The following is an 18997-nucleotide window of genomic DNA, read 5'->3' on the forward strand; positions in this document are numbered from 1 at the left end:
TAGCGTGGGACGTGAGTGTAAGGTCGTAATCGATTGTCATGGAAACTGTTTGGCTCTTCCACAAGCGTCTGGGAGTGGTTGTATATATAGAGCTCGCTTGGATAAATGAATCGACACGAGAGAGGCGCGGATGCCTACCGCAGAGGCTGTCGAGTGACTTGGCAATGCAGTGAATTTGACGGGAGGGATTCGCGAGATAATTTACCGATCGGCTGGAAACCGCGCCGGACAATTCACTGCCGAAATTTGAAGCACCGCAAGTTGAGGCTCCATTGTCGATGCATGCCTGACCTATAAGGCGTTTGACACCAATACTGCGAGGAAGTCAACAGCACGGATCAGCTCATATATTGGCGGAGAATGTTTAGCCCGTTTGCCAGCAACAGCCTGCCCTGCAAGGCTGTTCCGAAGGGGAGAAGAGAAGCTCGCCATTGAATAGAGCGCAATGTCTTTTCCCCATATCCTTGTTAGGCTGTGAAACCGCATAAAATTATATTCCACGTTGCCGCACGATAGTGTTCTTGGCCTCGACTGATCGTGGTAGAATAACATCTACATGAAGCCGGACCGCTGACTTATACTAGCACCATTGTCAAGGCCGACCGTTTCTGGTACTCATTTACTGTGGTCGTGGCAGTGGGGCAACTTTATTCCGTGCATCTTTCACATTTTGTATGTAACAAGTTGACATACTCGCCGGAAGCGAGCGTAATCGGGGCTGTCGAAAGAAAGGAAGCATGGCATGGTATGTGAGAATTGGCCGTCAGTGCCGTCATGGCCAGCGGGCCTGACGTGGCGTCCATTGTGCACCAAGTGTCGAGCAGCCTAGCAGGATTCATACGTTTAGTATAGGTATCAAGGCACCGACCGACAACCGATCAGCTGGAATGCTGCAAGGAGCGTGGTGCGGAACTTCCCAGCACAGACGTTTGAGCCCAACCTGTCGGCCCAGGTGACGGGCGGGCTAGTTTCAATTGTGGGCTTGGGTAAGACAGGCGGCTTGCGCCAGGCCACGAAGAGCTGAAGCCATTGGGAGGAAGCATTTACCGGCCAGCAATACTCGGTGGCCAGAGGGCGGTAGGCTGCAGGTCCAGACGAATCGATTTCCGGTGGCTCACACCCCGCAAGCCATTCTGTCATTGCTTTTCGGTCGTTGCCTCGGAGGGTGTCTCAACTGCGTCGACGAACGATGGAGGGGAATTGGTCGTCGGCACCCGTCGAATCCAATGTATATAATTCGATGGTTGGCCTCGGTCGCGGGCTGTTGAGGGAGAGATTAGCTTGCCTATTCCCGCTCACGCCGACTCGAACAGATACCGATACCGATACAGATACACACACGGGCCTACTTTCCGTTTTGGTCGAGGAATCATCTCCATTGCCAGCATCGTGTCGGCAACATCGCGTTCGAGATGCCGGGCCTCTTCGATTCGCGGCCTCGCGGCCTCATGGCGGGCAACAACATCTTCTTCGCCACCTTTGTCGTGCTGGCGTCGTGGAACGACACGCACACCTTCAACCCACACTGGACTCGCCACGCCAAGTTCCACAGCGGACAAACCTTGTCGTTTGGAGTCCTGTCGGCGCTGACGTCGACGTATCTGCTGCACCGACGCAACCCAACCGCCGCGGCGGGCAAGGACTCGCTCTTCATGGCCGCCGTCGTCGGCTCTCTGACGGCCGTCTCGGGCCTCTCGGCCATCTTCTACCCCGACAGCGCGTGGATGGATCCCGAATGGGACAACGGCTGGCCGATTGGGCCGAACGGCGTCCTGTTCCTCGCCAACCTGGTCGCCACCTGGATGGGATACTCGTATGAGAAGGCGAGGCTCGACAAGCTCGACAAGAAGGATTAAGCCTCGGTAACGAAGCATGAAAGGGACGAAGCCGTGAAGGGTTGATGGATGAGGAACAAAGTGAAAGCTTCGTCGATGGACGCTGCGTGGACGGGAGCTCTATGGGTGGAAGCTCTGCGTGTGGAAGCTGTTGCAGCCATTCCAGCTGTTGCCGGATCGAGACGAGGTGAATGAGATGAGGGGTGCTCTTTCCCTATCGCGAGACCTGGATTGGGACGAGGGAAGGAACGAACGAGATGTTGTTGCTCCTTCTGTTTCCATCCCTCGTCACGCTGCGTCTGCGGGGTAGTTGCCATTCGGGACACTCGGTCGCACCTGCTGTTTTCCTCTGTTACTGGTTGGTACTTGTACAGTATTGTAGTTGTACTAGTAATACGGAGTAGTAATCGATATCATTCCCGCAGCCTTAGGCATTCACCTCCAGCCAACATCCGCCGCCTTGAGGAAGACGCAATCGCACGCGGATCGATCCATTTCATCACCGCACATTTTGCATCTTGCATCTTGCATCTTGCATCTTGCTTTCAACCATGGTCATTGGCAACGTCGACACCTCGCTCCCCTCCGAGGCGACGGGGCCGGCCGCCCAGCTCGCGAGGCGCCACGATGACGAGCATGCTCTGAAGCTTTACGGCGCATGGTTCTGTCCCTTTGTCCAGCGAGTCTGGATCACGCTTTGCGAAAAGAAGATTGGCCATCAATACGTCGAGATTAACCCGTACCGCAAGGAGCCCGCCTTTCTTGCCTTGAACCCCCGCGGGCTCGTGCCAACCCTCGCCCTGCCCAGCGGCGGCGCAGGCAACGAGCAGCGGAAGCCGCTTGCAGAGAGCGCCATCATCTGCGAGTATCTGGAAGAGGCCTATTCGGACGAGTCCAAGCATGGGCCTGCTCTTCTGCCGGCCGATGCTTATGAGCGAGCAAGGGCCCGCTTCTGGATGCATCATATCAATACGAGGATAATCCCGAGCTTCTACAGGGTCCTGCAGCACACGCCGGAAAAGCCGTACACCATGGACGAAGCCCGGACCGAGCTCTTGGGCCATATACAGCTCCTCACTGAGGAGATGGACCCAGCTGGACCCTGGTTCCTTGGTGACGGCATCAGTCTCGTCGACGTCAGTCTCGCCCCATGGGCAAAGCGACTGTGGCTGATTGATCACTACAAGCCCGGAGGACTTGGCATGCCAAAAGAGAAGGGGGGGCTCTGGGAAAGATGGGCCACCTGGATGGAGGCATTGGACGAGCGACGGAGCGTGTCGGAAACCTGTAGCGACGACGAGAGCTACAAACTGGCGTACAAGCGGTATGCCGACGACACGACCAACTCGCTTGTCGGGCAGGCCACGAGGCAAGAAAAACGGCTCCCATAAAGGCGCAAGGTGGATAGAGATTGATCATGTTGCCCGAAAACGAGTCTGTTCTTGATTTTCACTCTTTGTACGGGGACTAGACGGAGGCTGGTTCAGTTTGGGTTGGGGATAATTCGTCACACTGTGCGTCCTGTGCGCTATTTACCGAAGAGCACAGTGCATTAGAGGCGGCTCGTTACTGTACACGCCAAGCTCTCGACGGCGCATCGAACTCGGAACAAACGCAAGCTCACTCTGCCATTCCACCACCACCGCGACAAAGACTGCCGGTAATCAGCACGACATGTCCGACAAGGCGGCCTCGCGTTTCGCGCCGCAGAACAAGTCGACGCACGAGCGGCTGTCGACAAACACGGTCGGCCTTGTCGCCCTCTCCGATTTTCGCAAGCGGCGCGCCGAGGTTCTCGAGCAGCAGGAACGTGAGGCACACGAGGCAGCATTCTCCGGAACGTCGACGCCGGATCGGTCCAACACGGCGACGCCCGACAACGGCAGCGACTCGCCCTTTGCCCTGCCACTCGGCGACAAGAAGAAGACGAAGAAGAAGCGGGCGAAGAAGCTGCTCTCGTTTGACGACGACGACGGCGGCGACGGCGACGGCGACGGCGACGGCGACAAAGCTGACGCGGGCACCATCTCAAGCCCGGCGGCAGCAAAGGAATCGGCAGCAGCCGATGGCGACGCGCCGAGGGCGAGAATCAGGCCCAACGCGGCCGCGGGCATGGTTCCCAAGGCAGTCATGAAGTCGGCCCTGCGCAGAGAGGCGGCCGAGCGGGAGGCCCTGCGACGCGAGTTTGCGCAGGTGCAAGAAACCGTCAAGGCGGCCGAGGTGGCGATTCCCTTTGTCTTTTACGACGGCGCCAACACGCCCGGAGGAGTGGTCCGGATGAAAAAGGGCGACTTTGTCTGGGTCTTCCTCGACAAGAGCCGCAAGGTCGGCGCCGAACTGGGCGTCGGGGACCAAGCCAACGCGAAGCGTTCCTGGGCGAGGGTCGGCGTCGACGACCTCATGCTCGTACGAGACACCGTCGTCATCCCTCATGTACGTTCAACCTTCTCCCGACATGAATGCGCGCCCGCTCACCTCGCCAGCACTATGACTTTTATTTCTTCATCATGAACAAGAGCGTCGGGCCTGGCGGTCGTCGCCTGTTCGACTACAGCGACGAGCCGCCGGCGAACGCCGCCCCATGCGCCACTGGTATGGAAACGGACCGGCTCATCACGCCTGCGTCGAAAGCAGCCGCAGCGGCGTTGCTTCCAGCCGTCAGCAGCCTCGAGGGTGCCGGCGACGACCCGTCGGTGACCAAGGTGGTCGACCGCAGGTGGTACGAGAGGAACAAGCACATCTACCCGGCCAGCACGTGGCAAGAGTTTGATCCCGAGAAGGACTATTCCAGCGAGATTCGCAAGGACACTGGCGGCAACACGTTTTTCTTTTCGAAGTGAATCAAGGCTGCCCATGGACGGAGTACGGTTGGTGCGAGGCCAAAGCAAGAGGCTCCTCCTGCTACCGCCTGCCGACTAGGCGACGCGTCCTCTACTCTCTCATGGCTGCCAAAGGCCCACGGAGCAGGGCCGATACGCAGGCGCCCAGGCCAGAAGAGCAGGAGGAGAATGGTGTCTCCGGAGCCGAGGAAGAAGGTTACGACCTCATCCCGTAGCCCATTGCGAATGCGTCGGATGGTTTCGGGACACCTATACGTCGACAACGAGATTGCTGGGCAAGAGGAAAGCGAGCCCCCCAGGGCGCCGGAAGCCGGTCATCGGTAACAACAACGTCATGAGCGACGAGGAACTACGTAAGTTCAGCCAGTTGCTGAGGGCGCACGGCAAAGTGACGCACGAGAGGGCGATCTGCGGTGGCAATGAGAGACGAGCCAGCCCAAGTTACGCCCCAGACGGAGGACAATCAGCAGGCTCGGGCCTAACAGACGGGGGATGGAGGGTTGGCTGGGGATGACGGAGAGACTCCCGGCCCCGACTCGATGCTTGAAGCGGCGAGAAACGGCATTTTGTCCATGACAAGAGGGTGATGGTGAAAAGAAACGAGGCCAGTGCTCGGGGGCATCATCCATGACTCCCTCCCTCCGGACGAGACATCCATCCGAGAAAGGGACAGTCCAATAGACCAACCAGTGTGCTGTGCGAATCGCTCATACCGCTGGCAGTGGTGATTTTACGGGAGTTTGTGCGGTAACGCGGTGGCGAAGACAATACTGTAAACGTTTTGTGTTGTGCTGGAACGCATGATAATACCTGGGATGGGTCGGACCGGATCGGACCGGACCGGATCGGCCCGCTCTGCGGTGGACTTGGCGGAGGCGGATGAACCAGAGCGCTGCGGTTCCGGAGGGTGCAACAAGAGTCGAAATTGAGAAACAAATAAAATCATGGTCACCATAGCACACGAACATCAAGCACGTATATGCATGTCGACGGGATTGACGGCCATCACTCACCAGTTCGGGCTGGGTCGCCGTTGGCGCCCGCGTTCTCGGTCTCGGCCACCCGTTTCAGCGCACGATGCAGGATGCATGCAGGCAGCAGGAGACATCTGCGAGGTTCCGTGGGGGTTTTATTCTTCTCTGAACCGTCTCTGCGCCATGGAGACGACACATGGACTATCGAAACATGAAGGATGCATGGCCGGCAGGAGAAGAGGCCAGACGCTTGACATGGCCATCGGCGCAGGACGACACGGGCGAGGAAGCCATCGGTGCCTTGCACGACGGTGACGGTGACATTGAAGCCGCCGGCGGGCTCGCGGTGACGCTCGGTTCAAACGCGGACGTTGCGTCCGCCCACGGGAGACTTGCCCTTGATCGATGATGGGCCGGCGGAGAGGAGACCCGACACTGGACCGCAGCGATCGACGAGGAGGGAGCGAGCAATCAGTAGCCTTTGACGACGGTCACGGTGACTTCCAGGCCGCCGGCGGGCTTCGCGGTGACGCTCGGTTCGACGCGGACGTTGCGCTCGTCCATGAGCGACTTGTCCTTGAGCTCAAAGGAGAAGCGACCGACCCAGGCGGCCAGCAGACAGGCCATCTCGGCCTTGGCGAAGCTCGAGCCGATGCAGCTCCGCGGCCCGTGGAGAAAGGTCATGAAGGCGTAGTTGCTCGAGGCGCCGCCGCTCGAGGCCCTCGGGCCGACCAGCCACCGTTCGGGCTTGAACTCGTGCGCGTCCGGGCCCCAGAGCTTGGGGTCGAGATTGTTGGCCCAGGGGACCATGATGACGATGGTGCCGCGCGGCACGAAGCGTCCCTGGAGGGTGGTGTCGCAGGTGGCGACGCGCAGCGTCTGGGCGACGGGCGGGCACATGCGAAGGACCTCGCAGCAGACGGCGTTGAGGTAAGGCAGGCCGTCGATGACGTCGCTCGTCACAGGCGCGTCGTCGTCGACCGACGGCAGGCTCTGGCGCACCTCGTCCCGCAGCCGGCTCTGCACGGTCGGGAAGCGACAGAGCATGTAGACGGCCCAGGTCAGGGCCGAGGAGGTGGTCTCGTGGCCGGCGGAGAGCATGGTCAGCAGCTGGTCGACGAGGCTCTCGTCGGAGAAGGTGTCGCTCGCGAGGGCGACGGAGAGGATGTCTCGGGCGGCGGGCTCGTCGTCGGCCAGGCTCCGGCGCTTGCGGCGAATCATGTTCTCGCAGGCACGGCGGAGGCTGCGGGTCGAGGCGGCGACGATGCGGTTCTTGCGCAGGGGCAGGCCGGCGACGAGGCTCGCGGGGAGGAAGACGCGCAGGGCGATGAGCATGTTGTCCTCGGGCGAGGGGCGGAAGCCTTGGTAGCTGCGCGTCAGCGGGCCGTCGCCGTCGCGGACGGCGCCAAAGTCGAGGCCGGTGCCGGCGAGGCCGATGATGTCGAGGGTGACGCGCGAGGCCCAGAGGTCGACGTGCAGGTCGGCGCGGCCGGCGGCGCGACAGGCGTCGGTCATGGCGCGCGTGACCTCGCGCGACTTGGCCCAGAAGAGGGGATAGAGGTCCTTGACGTGGCGGAAGGCGAAGGCGGGCATGAGGTTGCGGCGCTGGCGCCTGTGCTCGTCGCCCTCGACGGTCAGGACGCTCCAGCCGAGGGCAAAGGCGAGGTACTCGCGCAGAAAGCGCGGCTTCTCAAAGAGGTAGCTCTTGGTGACGAGAACCTCGGAGAGGGCCGCGGGGGAGGTGAGGACGACGAACTCGCGGTTGAAGAACCAGCGCACGCGGATGAGCCCGTCATTCTCGAACTCGGCAATCCTGCAGGCGAGGGCCGATATCGTGAGCGGCGGGCGGCGACGGCGGAGACGGGGGTCACCCGGAGGGGATCGAGAGGGAGGGGATAGAGAAGGAGGGGATCGAGAGGGACGGGGTCGAGAGGGACAGGGTCGAGAGGGACAGGGTCGAGAGGGACGGCATCGAGAGGGACGGCATCGAGAGGGACGGCATCGAGAGGGACGGCATCGAGAGGGACGGCATCGAGAGGGACGGCATCGAGAGGGAGGCGAAGCGAGGCGGAAGGGGACGGGAGAGGTGCGCACCATCTGCGGGCGAGGACGCCGAGCCCGTACCGGTCAATGTCGAGGCCGTGTCCCAGCAGCCAGTGGCCGCCAGCCGGCTCGGGCAGACGGCGCAGGGGCGAGAGGACATGGGGGTAGAGAAAGGTCGAGTACAGGGCCGCGGCGGAGAGGAGACAGAGGACGGCCAGGAGGAGGCGGGCGGGCGCGAGGGTGGCCAAGAAGTCGAGGAAAGTCGAGGAGAGTCGAGGAGAGCCAGCCGCGGCGGCGCAGGAGCAGCAGCGAGAGGCAGGCGGCGAGGAAGAGGCGCGCGGCCTTGTGCATGGTTCCGGCGTGGGCAGGATGAAGCCGTCGTCGAAGGAGGGTGACGCGGCACAGGAGCGTACCCCGCAGTTGCACACATGCAACCCGGTACAGTACTCTGTACTCGGTATTTGCATAATACAGCATCGCCACAGCAGACGCACCTGTAATGCTTGCACCCAGCAGCACCGCCACAGCAGACGCACCCTGCACTTGCCAGGCATTGCAGCGCATGCACTCGGTACGTGGAAGAGGTGCCACCACAGCACGTGCCCTGTAATACTTGCAATCAGCACCACCACCACAGCACACGCACCCTGTACTTGCCAGGCACTGCAGCGCTTGCATTCGGTAGGCACTTGGAAGAGGCGCCACCACAGCACTTGCAACCTGCACTCAACTGTAACGCTTGCACTCAGCAGCACCACCACAGCACTCGCCCCCTGTACTTGCCAGGCACTGCAGCGCATGCACTCGATACATGGAACCACAGCACGTGCAACCTGTAATGCTTGCAATCAGCAGCACCACCACAGCACACGCACCCTGTACTTGCCAGGCGCTGCAGCGCATGCGCTCGGTACTTGAATGCGGTACCACGACAGCACATGCACCCTGTACTTGCATGCAGCAGCACCGCCGCAACACAGCAACGCTGTACTCCGTACTTGCCAGTAATTACTACTAGGTCTAGTAGGCAATGTGCTGTACTTACCTGGCACTGCAGCGCATGCACTCCGTCCTTGAATGCGGCACGACAGCACACGCACACTGTAGTTGCATACTTGCAGCACCACGACAGCACAAGCACACTGTAATTGCATGATTGCAGCACCACGACAGCACACGCGCTCGGAAACCGGGTACCCGTACTCGCTTACTTGCAGCACCACGACAGCACATGTGCTCCGTACTTGCATGCAGCACCGCCACAGCACAGGCGCTCCGTACTTGCATACAGCACCACCACAGCGCACGCACGCACTCGGTACTTGCATACTGCACAAGTACTTACGGCACCACCACAGCACAAGCAGCCGCTGCAGCACTTGCACGGCGAATCGATGTACGAAAAAAGGTACTCGTACATGCTCGCACACGCTGGGCACATGCACATGCACTGCTGCTTCCGTTCATGTACACGGATTGGTCATGTACGCGAATTATAGGACTCTGTGCGGACGGGCACATGGACTGCTACAAGCACTACATGTTGTGCTCGAATCGATGGCAACCCCCGTACGCCGGCGCTGGTATGTGTACTGCACCGTAAGTAATACTTGGTGTGCGCGCGGGGCCGGTGATACGCCGCCAGGACGGGCCGGCCCCGCTCGGGATCGGTTGGTGGGGTCGCGGCCGGTCCGGCGCTGCGGCTCGTCGCACGAGACACGATGGACGTGCCGCGGGTCATCCGGTACACTTGCGGCGCCACACCGTCCCCCCCTCGGTCCCGTCCTCTACGCCATATCTTCCCAGTCCCCGACGGTGACGTTGCCGGACCAGACAAACTGCTCCGTCGCGTTATACTTCACCCACTCGTCCACGTGGGAGTACTTTGTCAGCTGGATCTTTCCCGACCCGTCGGCGCAGCGGGCATTGAGCGTGATGCCTAGAGTGACGGCGTGAGCGGCCGCTCGTGCGATGGGCAACGGGGCAGGTTACGTACCGTGGAAGCGCCACTGATCGCCGTCTCCGGGGATGGACATGAGATTGATGCTCGTGATGTCGCGAATGTCGACCTCGAGCGAGCCGAAGAGCGTGACGAGATCGAGGTTGTCGGTGATGACGGATCCCGCCTTCGGCCGGGCGACGAGGGGAACGGTCTTGAGGGTGCCCAAGGATAGGGCGATGACGTCCCAGGTGCCACCGTCGGTGTGCAGCATATTGCTTCCGAGCTGGAACTCGACCTCCACCATGCGAACGGTCTGGCACCTGGGCGTGATGACCCACCACTCGGGACGCACCTGGAGATAGGTAAAGGTCTCGGCCGGGCCCATTTCCAGTATGGGGCCGTGCCTCGAGTGATGATACTCGCCGGCGATGCTGCTGTAGACCAAGCTCGCATTGCGGCCGCTGTCGACGCACTTGGCCTGTATGTAGGCCTCTGCGAACCGTCGTCAGCCGTCAGCTTCCGCACGCTCGGCATGGCGGGCTCGTCGTACCTTCGACCTTGAACGCGTCGTTGTGGATGCCGATGTAGTTGCCGCAATTTTCGACGGTGAGATTGACGCGAGTTATTTTATCGATGCTGATGCTGGCGGTGCGGGGGCCGAGCCAACGGTCCAAGTCGAGCGTCGCCCAATTGTCGGTGCCGCTGTCCGGTTTCCAAGCAATCGCCTGAGGATAGGGACCGGCGAGGCCGGGCAAGGAGAGGCCGAGGCAATCCCAGGTGCCCTCGAGGAAGCCGGGAGCGAGCTTGATGCCGACCTTGACCTGCTCCAGCCTGTCGCACGTCCGCCTCGGCCGCGTCGCCCAATTCATCTCCCTTTCGCACGTCCTGTTCTGCTCGGCCGTGGGGGGGAGGGTGGCTGGTTCGGATCGTTTGTCGTGGGGCGGGTTTCCCCTATGTCTGATCCACGAGACGACGGCCAAACAGCCCAGGGGCAGGCAGCCGCGGCCGGGCGAGGGCGGAGCGGTCGGCGCCTCGGTCGTCGGCGCCCCGGGCCTCGACGGCCGTACAACCTCGCACCAGTCTTCATCCTCCCACTCCTCCTCCGCTTGGCTCAAGGACCGAGAGGGGGGGTCTCCGGGAACGGTGTACTCGTCCGAGACCATGAAGCGTGCAAACTCGAGGAGGTTGTCGGCCATGGCCACGGTGTTGACGCCGTTGCGCCAGAAATATTGGAACGTCAAGGGCGGTAGCATGTCGCTCGCACGCATGGACTGCGTCTGCACCACGGTGGCGACCCAGCCGGGGAACCTCCCCGACTCCAAGATGAGGGTGCCGTAGGAATGCTCACGAAAGGCCATGAACAAGGTGCCGTGCAGTCCCCTCCAGTCCAGGCCCTCCGGGTTCACCAGCACGACCTTGATGCCGTTCAGCTTGAAGGCCGCAACGATTTCATCATCGACCGCGGCGGGATCGTCGATTATGACTTGTCTGATGCCATGCTGATACAGACCCACGATGAGCGTGTTCGTGAAGGCCATCCTCCCGTTTGGACCCATCGGCAGGTTGGCGCGGCTGAGCCGTCTGCCGAACGAGAAGCCCGAGGTGATCTCGTTCCACTCGGTGATTCCGGCGGCTGGTGGGCGACGCGTGTTAGCCTTGGGCCCTCGGTCGAGGTCGGCGGCGGGAAGGATTACCCTGCAGGCTCACCCTCCCGTACTGGGTGCCGCGCAGATCGAGATCATAATTATGGCTGGTGCTGGGCAGATCGGCACCCTGCATCGCCGGTGCCGGCGTCGACGACGCTTCATTCTCGTCGGCCGCTAGCGTCACGGCGACGAGGCACGGCAGGAGGAACTTCCAGTGGCGCATGGCGAGCAGGCGGCGGCGCGGGGAGCCGGCGGGAAGAAAAGGATAGGATGAGGCGGCGGTGAGGTCGAGGCGCACGAGCGACCGGTCGATGCTGGAGTAAATATAAGCAAGCACCTGGCCGCACGCCGTCCGGGTCCGGGGCGACGGGGCGGAACGGGCGACGGCGGACGGTACGTACAGTACTTGCCGTGCGAGCGCTGTGCTGCACTTACTTAAGTCAGTACCTAGTAATAATAAGTAATAATACTGCAAGTACTTGCACCTACTGTACTTACTGTACTTGGTTACAGAGAGTGGCCGGGAGGTCGGTACCTCCTGCGCCCGAGTACATGGAGGGCCGCCAACTTTTCGCGGCCACGCAAGTACAGGTGCTTGCGTGGTACAAGTTCCGTGGTCGGCCCGGCGTGACAGCACAAATGGTGGAAAAGTGGACGGCCATTTCACGCGAAGCACTAGGCTTCGTCTACGGACAAGGGAACGCCTGCCGGCGCCTCAGCTTGTGCTTGCGTTATGCAAACCCTCTCGACGCAAGGGCACAGCACGACGCTGGCGGGCAAGGACGGAGTTTGGCACGCGCAAGTGGGTGCTTGTCGTGGCGCCGATGGGTTGTCATTGTCATGACCGTCCCAAGACTTGGCCACAATAGGCATGGTGGCCTGGAAAATCAGCGTTCGGGGGCCTATAGTGGTGTCAGTTAAGCACAACCATTACCACTCACTTGAGCTGTACGGAGTATTAATAAGTGCAGTACTTGCACAAGAGTGCTTTGTCATGACATGGAATTCACCGGATGCCCCGAGGACCTGAGTGCACATGGTGTGCAATCTGCAATACCGTACGGAGTACTGTACTTGCACTGCACGCGCTGAAGTTGCACTGTACATGTAGTTGTGCCGCAAGTGTGTAGGGGGAACGGAGCACTTGTAATCACACTTACCGTACAGTAAGTAATAACACAGTAGCACAGTACAGTACAGCCGCTTACTTGCAGTGCACGTATTTGCAACTACAGTATGTATTACCTAGTACGTAATTACGGATTGCGTGCGGCGTATTATTACCGAGTACTTTTAAGCACACAAGTACTCCGTACGTCTACAACCACATTTATGTGCAACTTGGTTGTGTTTGTACTCTGAGAACGCTGAAAATTACGTACACGCAGTCGCCGCATGACATTGCCGTGGTGCAACCAGTACGGAGACGGCACTGCTGCGATGCGCCACAGGCATTAGAGCGTGCATTCCTAGGTTAGTATACAGCAAGTACAGGTTCCAGTAATATTACGGTGGCGGCGCGTGGATGAATGGTGCTCCGTTCAAGCGTGGCTCTCACCCAACGGGCAGTGCTTTCTCACAAGTGCATTCTCGCCGGCACATGCATGCAGTCAGCACATGCACTCGCACTGCCGATTGTGGCCAGCAGTGCCCTCGTACTTTTCCACAGCACCCGCTAGGGCACAGCACAGCTCCTACAAGCAACTGTACTTGCGCAGCAAAAAGGACTGCCACCCGAGCAGCACCCAGGACATGCATCCCCGTACCTACTTGCAGCGCCCGCCAGGTAGGGGCGGCCATGGAACCAATTCGGCACCGTTCGGGCTCAGGCGGTCCGCCCGTGTCCCGCGGCTGAAGCATGGCATCCTCACGACATAAGCAGGTCGACGAGCACAGAGCACTCCGGACTCACGGGGCCTAGTACTTACTGTAGGCGGTACTAGCACGTGGACAAGCATGGTTGGGGTACTCGCTTGCGCATGCACTTGCTGTGCTTTGTTGCGCTCAGCTCCGCACTTGTAGTGATTATTACAAGCACAGTACGTACACGTACACGCGCACACCTACCAGTACACGCACGAGTAATTACATGCTCTTATCTCGGTAGGTACTTGGGCATTTCTCCAACGTTTTCCGCGCAAGTACTATTGCCAGGTTAGTACTCCGTACGCAAGCAATACAGTAGGCACGCTGGTGCAAGTACGTTGTTACTTATACTCCGTAGCAAAGCTGTATTAAAGCGACAAGAAAACCCGCCTGCTGCACTCCGTACTTGTCCTTGCGCCTACTTGCCCTCCGAGCCTACTGTACAGGTACACCTAGCGCCTGGGAGAAGGGGACGCTACTCCGTACTTGTACACCCACTTGTATTCATCAGGACTTGCAACTATCAATAATTGCAGCGCATGTGCATGTGCATCCGCCTACAGCACAGTACGCTGCGTATATCATCACCTGCAGCACCCACTCGCGCAACTACATGTGCTTGCTTGTGCTTGTGCTTGTGCAAGTAAGCATTACATGCAAGTTCTACATATCTGTACGGAGCACGAAGCAATACAACTACTGTGCTAGGTGGTTGTACATGTGCAGATACTTGCAAGTAATTATTAGATGGCACAAGCATTAATACGTCTTGCACGCCGTCGACGATTCGTAGCCCCAGGACCCCTGCGCACTCCAGTAATTGCTAGCATTAATACCGCTGCGCGGCACTTTGCACCTGCGCGTGCCCGTCTACACCTGCGTGCGCCTTCGGCAGCCGCTCCGCCCTTGCTCGTCGCCAAGCACCGAGTTCGGAACGCCGATGGACGCTTGCCAACGTGGGGATGCTGGAAATTGCCTGCCATTGCGTGCATCTCGCCGCGCCGGCTACCAGGTCCGCCCACCGCTCGTCCTTGCCGCCGCATGTGCTTGCTTCATGTGCCTGTGCAAGCAAGCAAGCACGAGAATTGGCAGCACACCCATTACTGTACTCACTCGCACAGGTGCAACGCTGTAGGTGCTTGTGGTTGCAAGTACTTGCCGTTCATTGTCAGCAGTGGTCAACATTCTCTCCGTGCCATTTTCGGCACACCTACCGCCGTGCACCGATGCGCATGCATGCAAAGTGTAGGTGTACTGTAATTAATGCCGGACAACCAGCAGGCCGAATCCGTGCATGGCAGCTAATAATGATGCCTGTGATTGCTCCGTGCAGGGCAGTGTCTGTGCACCTGGCAAGCAAGTAATGCAGTACAGTACTCTCTCTACTTGTTCGCGTACAGTCACTTGACAAAAGTGACGATTCAGGTTTGGTAGCGCTACTCCCACAAATTGAATCGGCATTTTTGCCACCCCACCGCAGTTGTACGCATGTGCTGTAGGTACTAATTACAGTACCTAGAAGGTACTAGGTACCGAGTAAGTGTACTGTAAGTAGGTACCCAGTACTCCGTACTGTAGGTGCCGAGTACGGAGCGCTTGCAGATGCTTTCTCGACAGTCCACTGCTAGTGAACGCATCCTTGCCTTCATCCGCACCGTACCGAAGACCCTGCCAGTCGGCAGCAATTGCACCGAGGACATGTACGTGCATGCGGCAACTTGTCATATTATCAACATGTCACGAATGATGGCAGGTGAGTTCCAAGCACGGAGTGCAGAGTAATACAACGTACGTACTTGCTGTACATGTACAGAGTACTTGCAGCTATACCGCACAGTAAGTGCCGTAATTTAGCCATGTGTGGGACCGACGGGCCCAGAGGCGAGTGCTTTTGCAAACACTGGTACCGTGTGCGGTATTACAGTACTGTACAACGTACAGCTACATGTACGGAGTAATACTGCAAGTACAACCACGGAATACTCCGTTACGGATATTACTTATTACTGCACATGTACTTACGGTGCAGTATGTACTGCAGGTGCTTAGCTGCGAGTACAACTGGGTGCAGGGCCTGACGTTCGTGCTCTGTACTCCGTGATGTTTGCAATTTTCCAAGGACCTCCCTGTACTGTGCTTACAGTTCCTGCAGGTCAAGGCATGATACCTCGCCGTCGCCTTTTTATTGTTTTGTCAAGGCACCCGCTGCCGTTGCAGAGTACTGTAGTTGTACTAGTAATATATAGTTGATGCTCGTACTCCGTGCCCGTACCAGTCCTTGTGCACCTTCGCTCCCGTGCCGAGTGCCAGACGTTAGAGTCTGACCTTACAGGTGCATGCGAGAGGCTTGGTATGTCAAACGGGCTGTTCCTTGTCCGAGTTGCTTGCACACCTAACAAGTACAAGTAATTGCTGCACTTTAAGCAAGTACTAGGTTAGTAGCGTTTGTACTGTACTCATGCACTGTACGTATTGGTGAGCCACTGGCAAGTCCGGCACGTGATGCTCTTGCTGCTGCGCCCAATACGCCGACAAGTTATAAGGGGGGAACCACGGGCAATACAGGCAATAGGCACGTCATGCTCCTACTCGTACGCTCAATAAACACGCCGACAAGTCATCTTGATACAGAGTACGGAGCATAACTTGTAGGGGGCAACCACGGCAATCCTGGCACGTCATGCTCATACTCGTACGCCCAATAAGCACGCCGACAAGTGATGATCCAGAGTACGGAGTACTTGTAACCAGCAATTCTGGCACGTGATGCTCCGCATGCAGCCGTCGCCGTGCTTCTCGCCGTGCCTCAGGCCGTCACCAGCCTGCCACCCGGTGCCCCACCATGCCTACTGCCGCTCTTCACCGACACCAGCATCGACGGGCAACCTCCAAGCTTGAGCTGAGCAAGCTCCGACCTTTTCGTCCACCGCATCCACGCACCGTCATGGTCGGCCTGGACATGCTTCCCGACGCACGCAGGTGAAGAAACCACCCGCGTTCCATGGCCATGGCGTCGCGGCACCAACAGTCGGCCGCCGCCGCCGCCGCCGCCGAGCCCCCGGTGACGGTCAGAGGAGACGCCGCGGACCCGTCCGCCTCTCGCCTCGCGCAGGCGGCTCGAGACGCAGAGTTCCGGCAGCTCTACCGCGAGGCGCCCGACTTCAAGGAGTTGAGTCGACGCGATCCCGCCTTCGCCGCCGTGTACGCACCCGCCGGCCCGTCCCTGCCGCTCGCCGGCCCTTTTCGACGCTGACGGTGCCCTTTTCCCGCCTGCAGCGCTCGAGGGCGCGAGCTGGACTTTGACGATGCCGAGTCGGTCGTGCAGCTGACCAAGACGCTGCTCGCCCTCGACTTTGGCCTCCGCATCGAGCTGCCGCGCGACAGGCTCTGCCCTCCCGTAGGTGGAAGCCCCCCGACGGTGCGGAAGCATGCTCACGCGACAAAAGGTCCCCAACAGGCACAACTACGTCCTCTGGCTCAAGGGCTTGCTCGACACGTCCTCGTACGACGCGCCGGGCCGTCCGCTCGTCGGCGTCGACGTCGGCACCGGCGCGAGCTGCATCTACCCTCTGCTGGCCTGCGCGCAGCGGCCGTGGTCCTTCATCGCCACAGGTGAGAGCACGCACGCACCGGAGCGCCCCGAGGCCGCGGCTGGCTGACCGTCGGCGCCCGTCCAGAGGTCGACGCCGAGAGCGCGAGGTGGGCGAGGCGCAACGTCGAGAGCAACGACCTCGCCGGCCGGATCCGCGTCGTCGAGCGCGCCGCCGACGACGCCCTGCTCCCCCTCGACGACCTCGGCCTCGGCGCCGTCGACTTTTGCATGACGAACCCGCCCTTTTACGCCTCCGAGGCGGCCATGCGCGCGAGCGCCGAGAAAAAGGCCCGTCCGCCCCACGCCGTCTGCACCGGCGCGACGACGGAGATGGTGACGGACGGCGGCGAGCTCGGCTTCGTCGGCCGCATCCTCGACGAGTCCCTCGCCCTGCGCGGCCGCGTCCGCTGGTACAGCGCGATGCTCGGCTTCCTCTCGAGCGCCGTCGACCTCGTCGCGAGGCTCGGCCGCGAGGGCGTCGCCAACTTTGCCGTCGCCGAGCTCGTCCAGGGGAGCAAGACGCGGCGGTGGGTCGTCGCCTGGAGCTTCGGGCCCATGCGCCCGGCCCAGCACGTCGCCCGCGGCACCAAGGCCGGCTCGGCCAAGGGCGGCAGCATCCTCCCGGCGGCGACGGAGTTCGAAACGACGGTGCCGACGCCGGCGAGCGTCGGCGCCTTTGCCCGACGGCTCCGCGACACCATCGGCGCCCTGCATCTCCTGTCGTGGCGGTGGGACGAGGAAGCGATGCGAGGCCACGGCCGCGCCGTCGACAGGGTCTGGGCCCGCGCCTGGCGGCGCAAGAGGAAGCGCGAGACCGAGGGGGTGCCGGCGGGCGGCCGAGGGGAGGCGGCCGAGGAGGACGAGGCGAGGTGCAGCTTTGGATTCATGGTCGAGGTGCGCGTCGCCGTCGACGCCGTCGCCGTGCGCTGCCGGTGGGTCGAGGGCTTCGACGCCGTGACCTTTGAGAGCTTCCAGGGCTTCCTCAAGGCGTCGGTCGCTTCCGCCCTCGAAGCCGACGCACCGCGAACGAGGCGAGCCGAGACTTGATGGCGGGCAGCCGTCCGTCTGCAGGGCGCCACGTCGCATCCTTGCCGACGTCGCACCCCGTCTTCGCCCCTCCGCTCGGCGCCGCGGCGAGCTGCTTCGACGGTCGCCACCGCCAACTGCCGCGCCGTCGTGTTGTGCCATTTTACCGCAAGCTCACGAGTGGCTGCAGGGGCCCAAGGGTGCATCCGCCCAGCGGCACGGTCGTACAATTACTAGACAAAATTGACGCCTCAATTTTGGTAGCGCCACCACTACAAGATGAATCGACACTTTTGTCACCCCCCCCCCCGGTTGCACAGGGTCGCAGGCGCCAGCTACATGCAGTACATGGCGGCAACCTAATTAGGAGATACATACGACCGACCGACTCCGTACAACAACACCCACAATGGACCTCCCGTACGGAATAGATGCGACCAGGATACGACCCGGGATACGACTTTGGACCATGACCCAGCAAACGACCTAGAATACGACGGAAAATTCGACAAAGGTACCGACCAAGGCGGTCCGCAGTTGCGAGCCAAGCGTGGCGGCGAGGGACGCTGGACGCCGACGTCGAACGAGACGGAGGCCGCAGGCCGGTGGGTGTCTGTGGCTGAGGTCCCCCTTCGACAGCGGCCCATGATGGCACCAGTCAGCGAGTGCGCAGGTACACATACAGGTGACTCGTAGCGGGAGGCGGGCCACCGCACAGGGCGTGGCAGCCCAGAAATAGCAGTACCCTTGTCCGTGCTGTTGGACGGTACGGGCAACGACAGACCACCACGGCACACCACCGAGTTCAGCTGGCATGTATTACAGTACATCGTGCCTAGGAATATTACCTATTAATAGTAGGTACTGACCAGGTACATGGAAAGGCAGCATGCACCAAATAAATGCTGGTACCAAGCTGGTGCCTTTCTTGGTCGCCGCCGCCTATAAGCAGCAGCAACTATTCTCCCCAAGGCGCCTGTGGCGGGTGCCTTCTAGCCCCCAACCTCGCCACGCCATGACACCAGCGAGCGATGCCGCCCAAGAGAGGGCCGCTTCCTCGGGTTCCTCGACCTCTTCATCTACACCCTCGGCGCCCAAGCAGCTTCCGTCGACGAACCCGTCAGGCGCTCGTCGTCGGTACAGATGGATCGGCGTGTGCTTCCGGTGCCGCTCTGCCGCTCGTGGCCATGCGCTGGCGCCCACACCTCAGGCAGGGTTCGCTGGTAGGTACGC

At 60.5% G+C, this 18997-nt stretch overlaps 5 protein-coding genes across 5 annotated transcripts; 3 read left to right on the forward strand and 2 right to left on the reverse strand.

Moving 5' to 3' along the window:
• Positions 1–1412: 1412 nt before the first annotated feature.
• On the forward strand, positions 1413–1856 carry DCS_03083 (uncharacterized protein; the record flags this gene model as incomplete). The annotated part of the gene is made up of 1 exon (XM_040800407.1): positions 1413–1856. One exon carries the CDS (start codon positions 1413–1415, stop codon positions 1854–1856), a length of 444 nt encoding a protein of 147 aa, XP_040661290.1.
• Positions 1857–2386: 530 nt separating this feature from the next.
• Positions 2387–4890, forward strand: DCS_03084 (uncharacterized protein; the record flags this gene model as incomplete). The annotated part of the gene is made up of 4 exons (XM_040800408.1): positions 2387–3159; positions 3419–4268; positions 4319–4671; positions 4755–4890. 4 exons carry the CDS (start codon positions 2387–2389, stop codon positions 4888–4890), a joined length of 2112 nt encoding a protein of 703 aa, XP_040661291.1.
• Positions 4891–6120: 1230 nt separating this feature from the next.
• DCS_03085 (uncharacterized protein) lies at positions 6121–8256 on the reverse strand (the record flags this gene model as incomplete). The annotated part of the gene is made up of 3 exons (XM_040800409.1): positions 6121–7446; positions 7521–8140; positions 8187–8256. The coding sequence occupies 3 exons, from the start codon at positions 8254–8256 to the stop codon at positions 6121–6123; spliced, it is 2016 nt and encodes a 671-aa protein (XP_040661292.1).
• Positions 8257–9479: 1223 nt separating this feature from the next.
• On the reverse strand, positions 9480–12318 carry DCS_03086 (uncharacterized protein; the record flags this gene model as incomplete). Its single annotated transcript, XM_040800410.1, has 7 exons — positions 9480–9631; positions 9689–10126; positions 10185–11267; positions 11329–11705; positions 11779–11966; positions 12022–12182; positions 12222–12318. The coding sequence occupies 7 exons, from the start codon at positions 12316–12318 to the stop codon at positions 9480–9482; spliced, it is 2496 nt and encodes an 831-aa protein (XP_040661293.1).
• Positions 12319–16147: 3829 nt separating this feature from the next.
• Positions 16148–17785, forward strand: DCS_03087 (uncharacterized protein; the record flags this gene model as incomplete). Its single annotated transcript, XM_040800411.1, has 4 exons — positions 16148–16347; positions 16423–16543; positions 16593–16758; positions 16824–17785. The coding sequence occupies 4 exons, from the start codon at positions 16148–16150 to the stop codon at positions 17783–17785; spliced, it is 1449 nt and encodes a 482-aa protein (XP_040661294.1).
• Between the last annotated feature and the right edge of the window lie 1212 nt (positions 17786–18997).

Source organism: Drechmeria coniospora, chromosome 01 (assembly GCF_001625195.1).
Source record: "Drechmeria coniospora strain ARSEF 6962 chromosome 01, whole genome shotgun sequence".
NCBI lineage: Eukaryota > Fungi > Ascomycota > Sordariomycetes > Hypocreales > Ophiocordycipitaceae > Drechmeria > Drechmeria coniospora.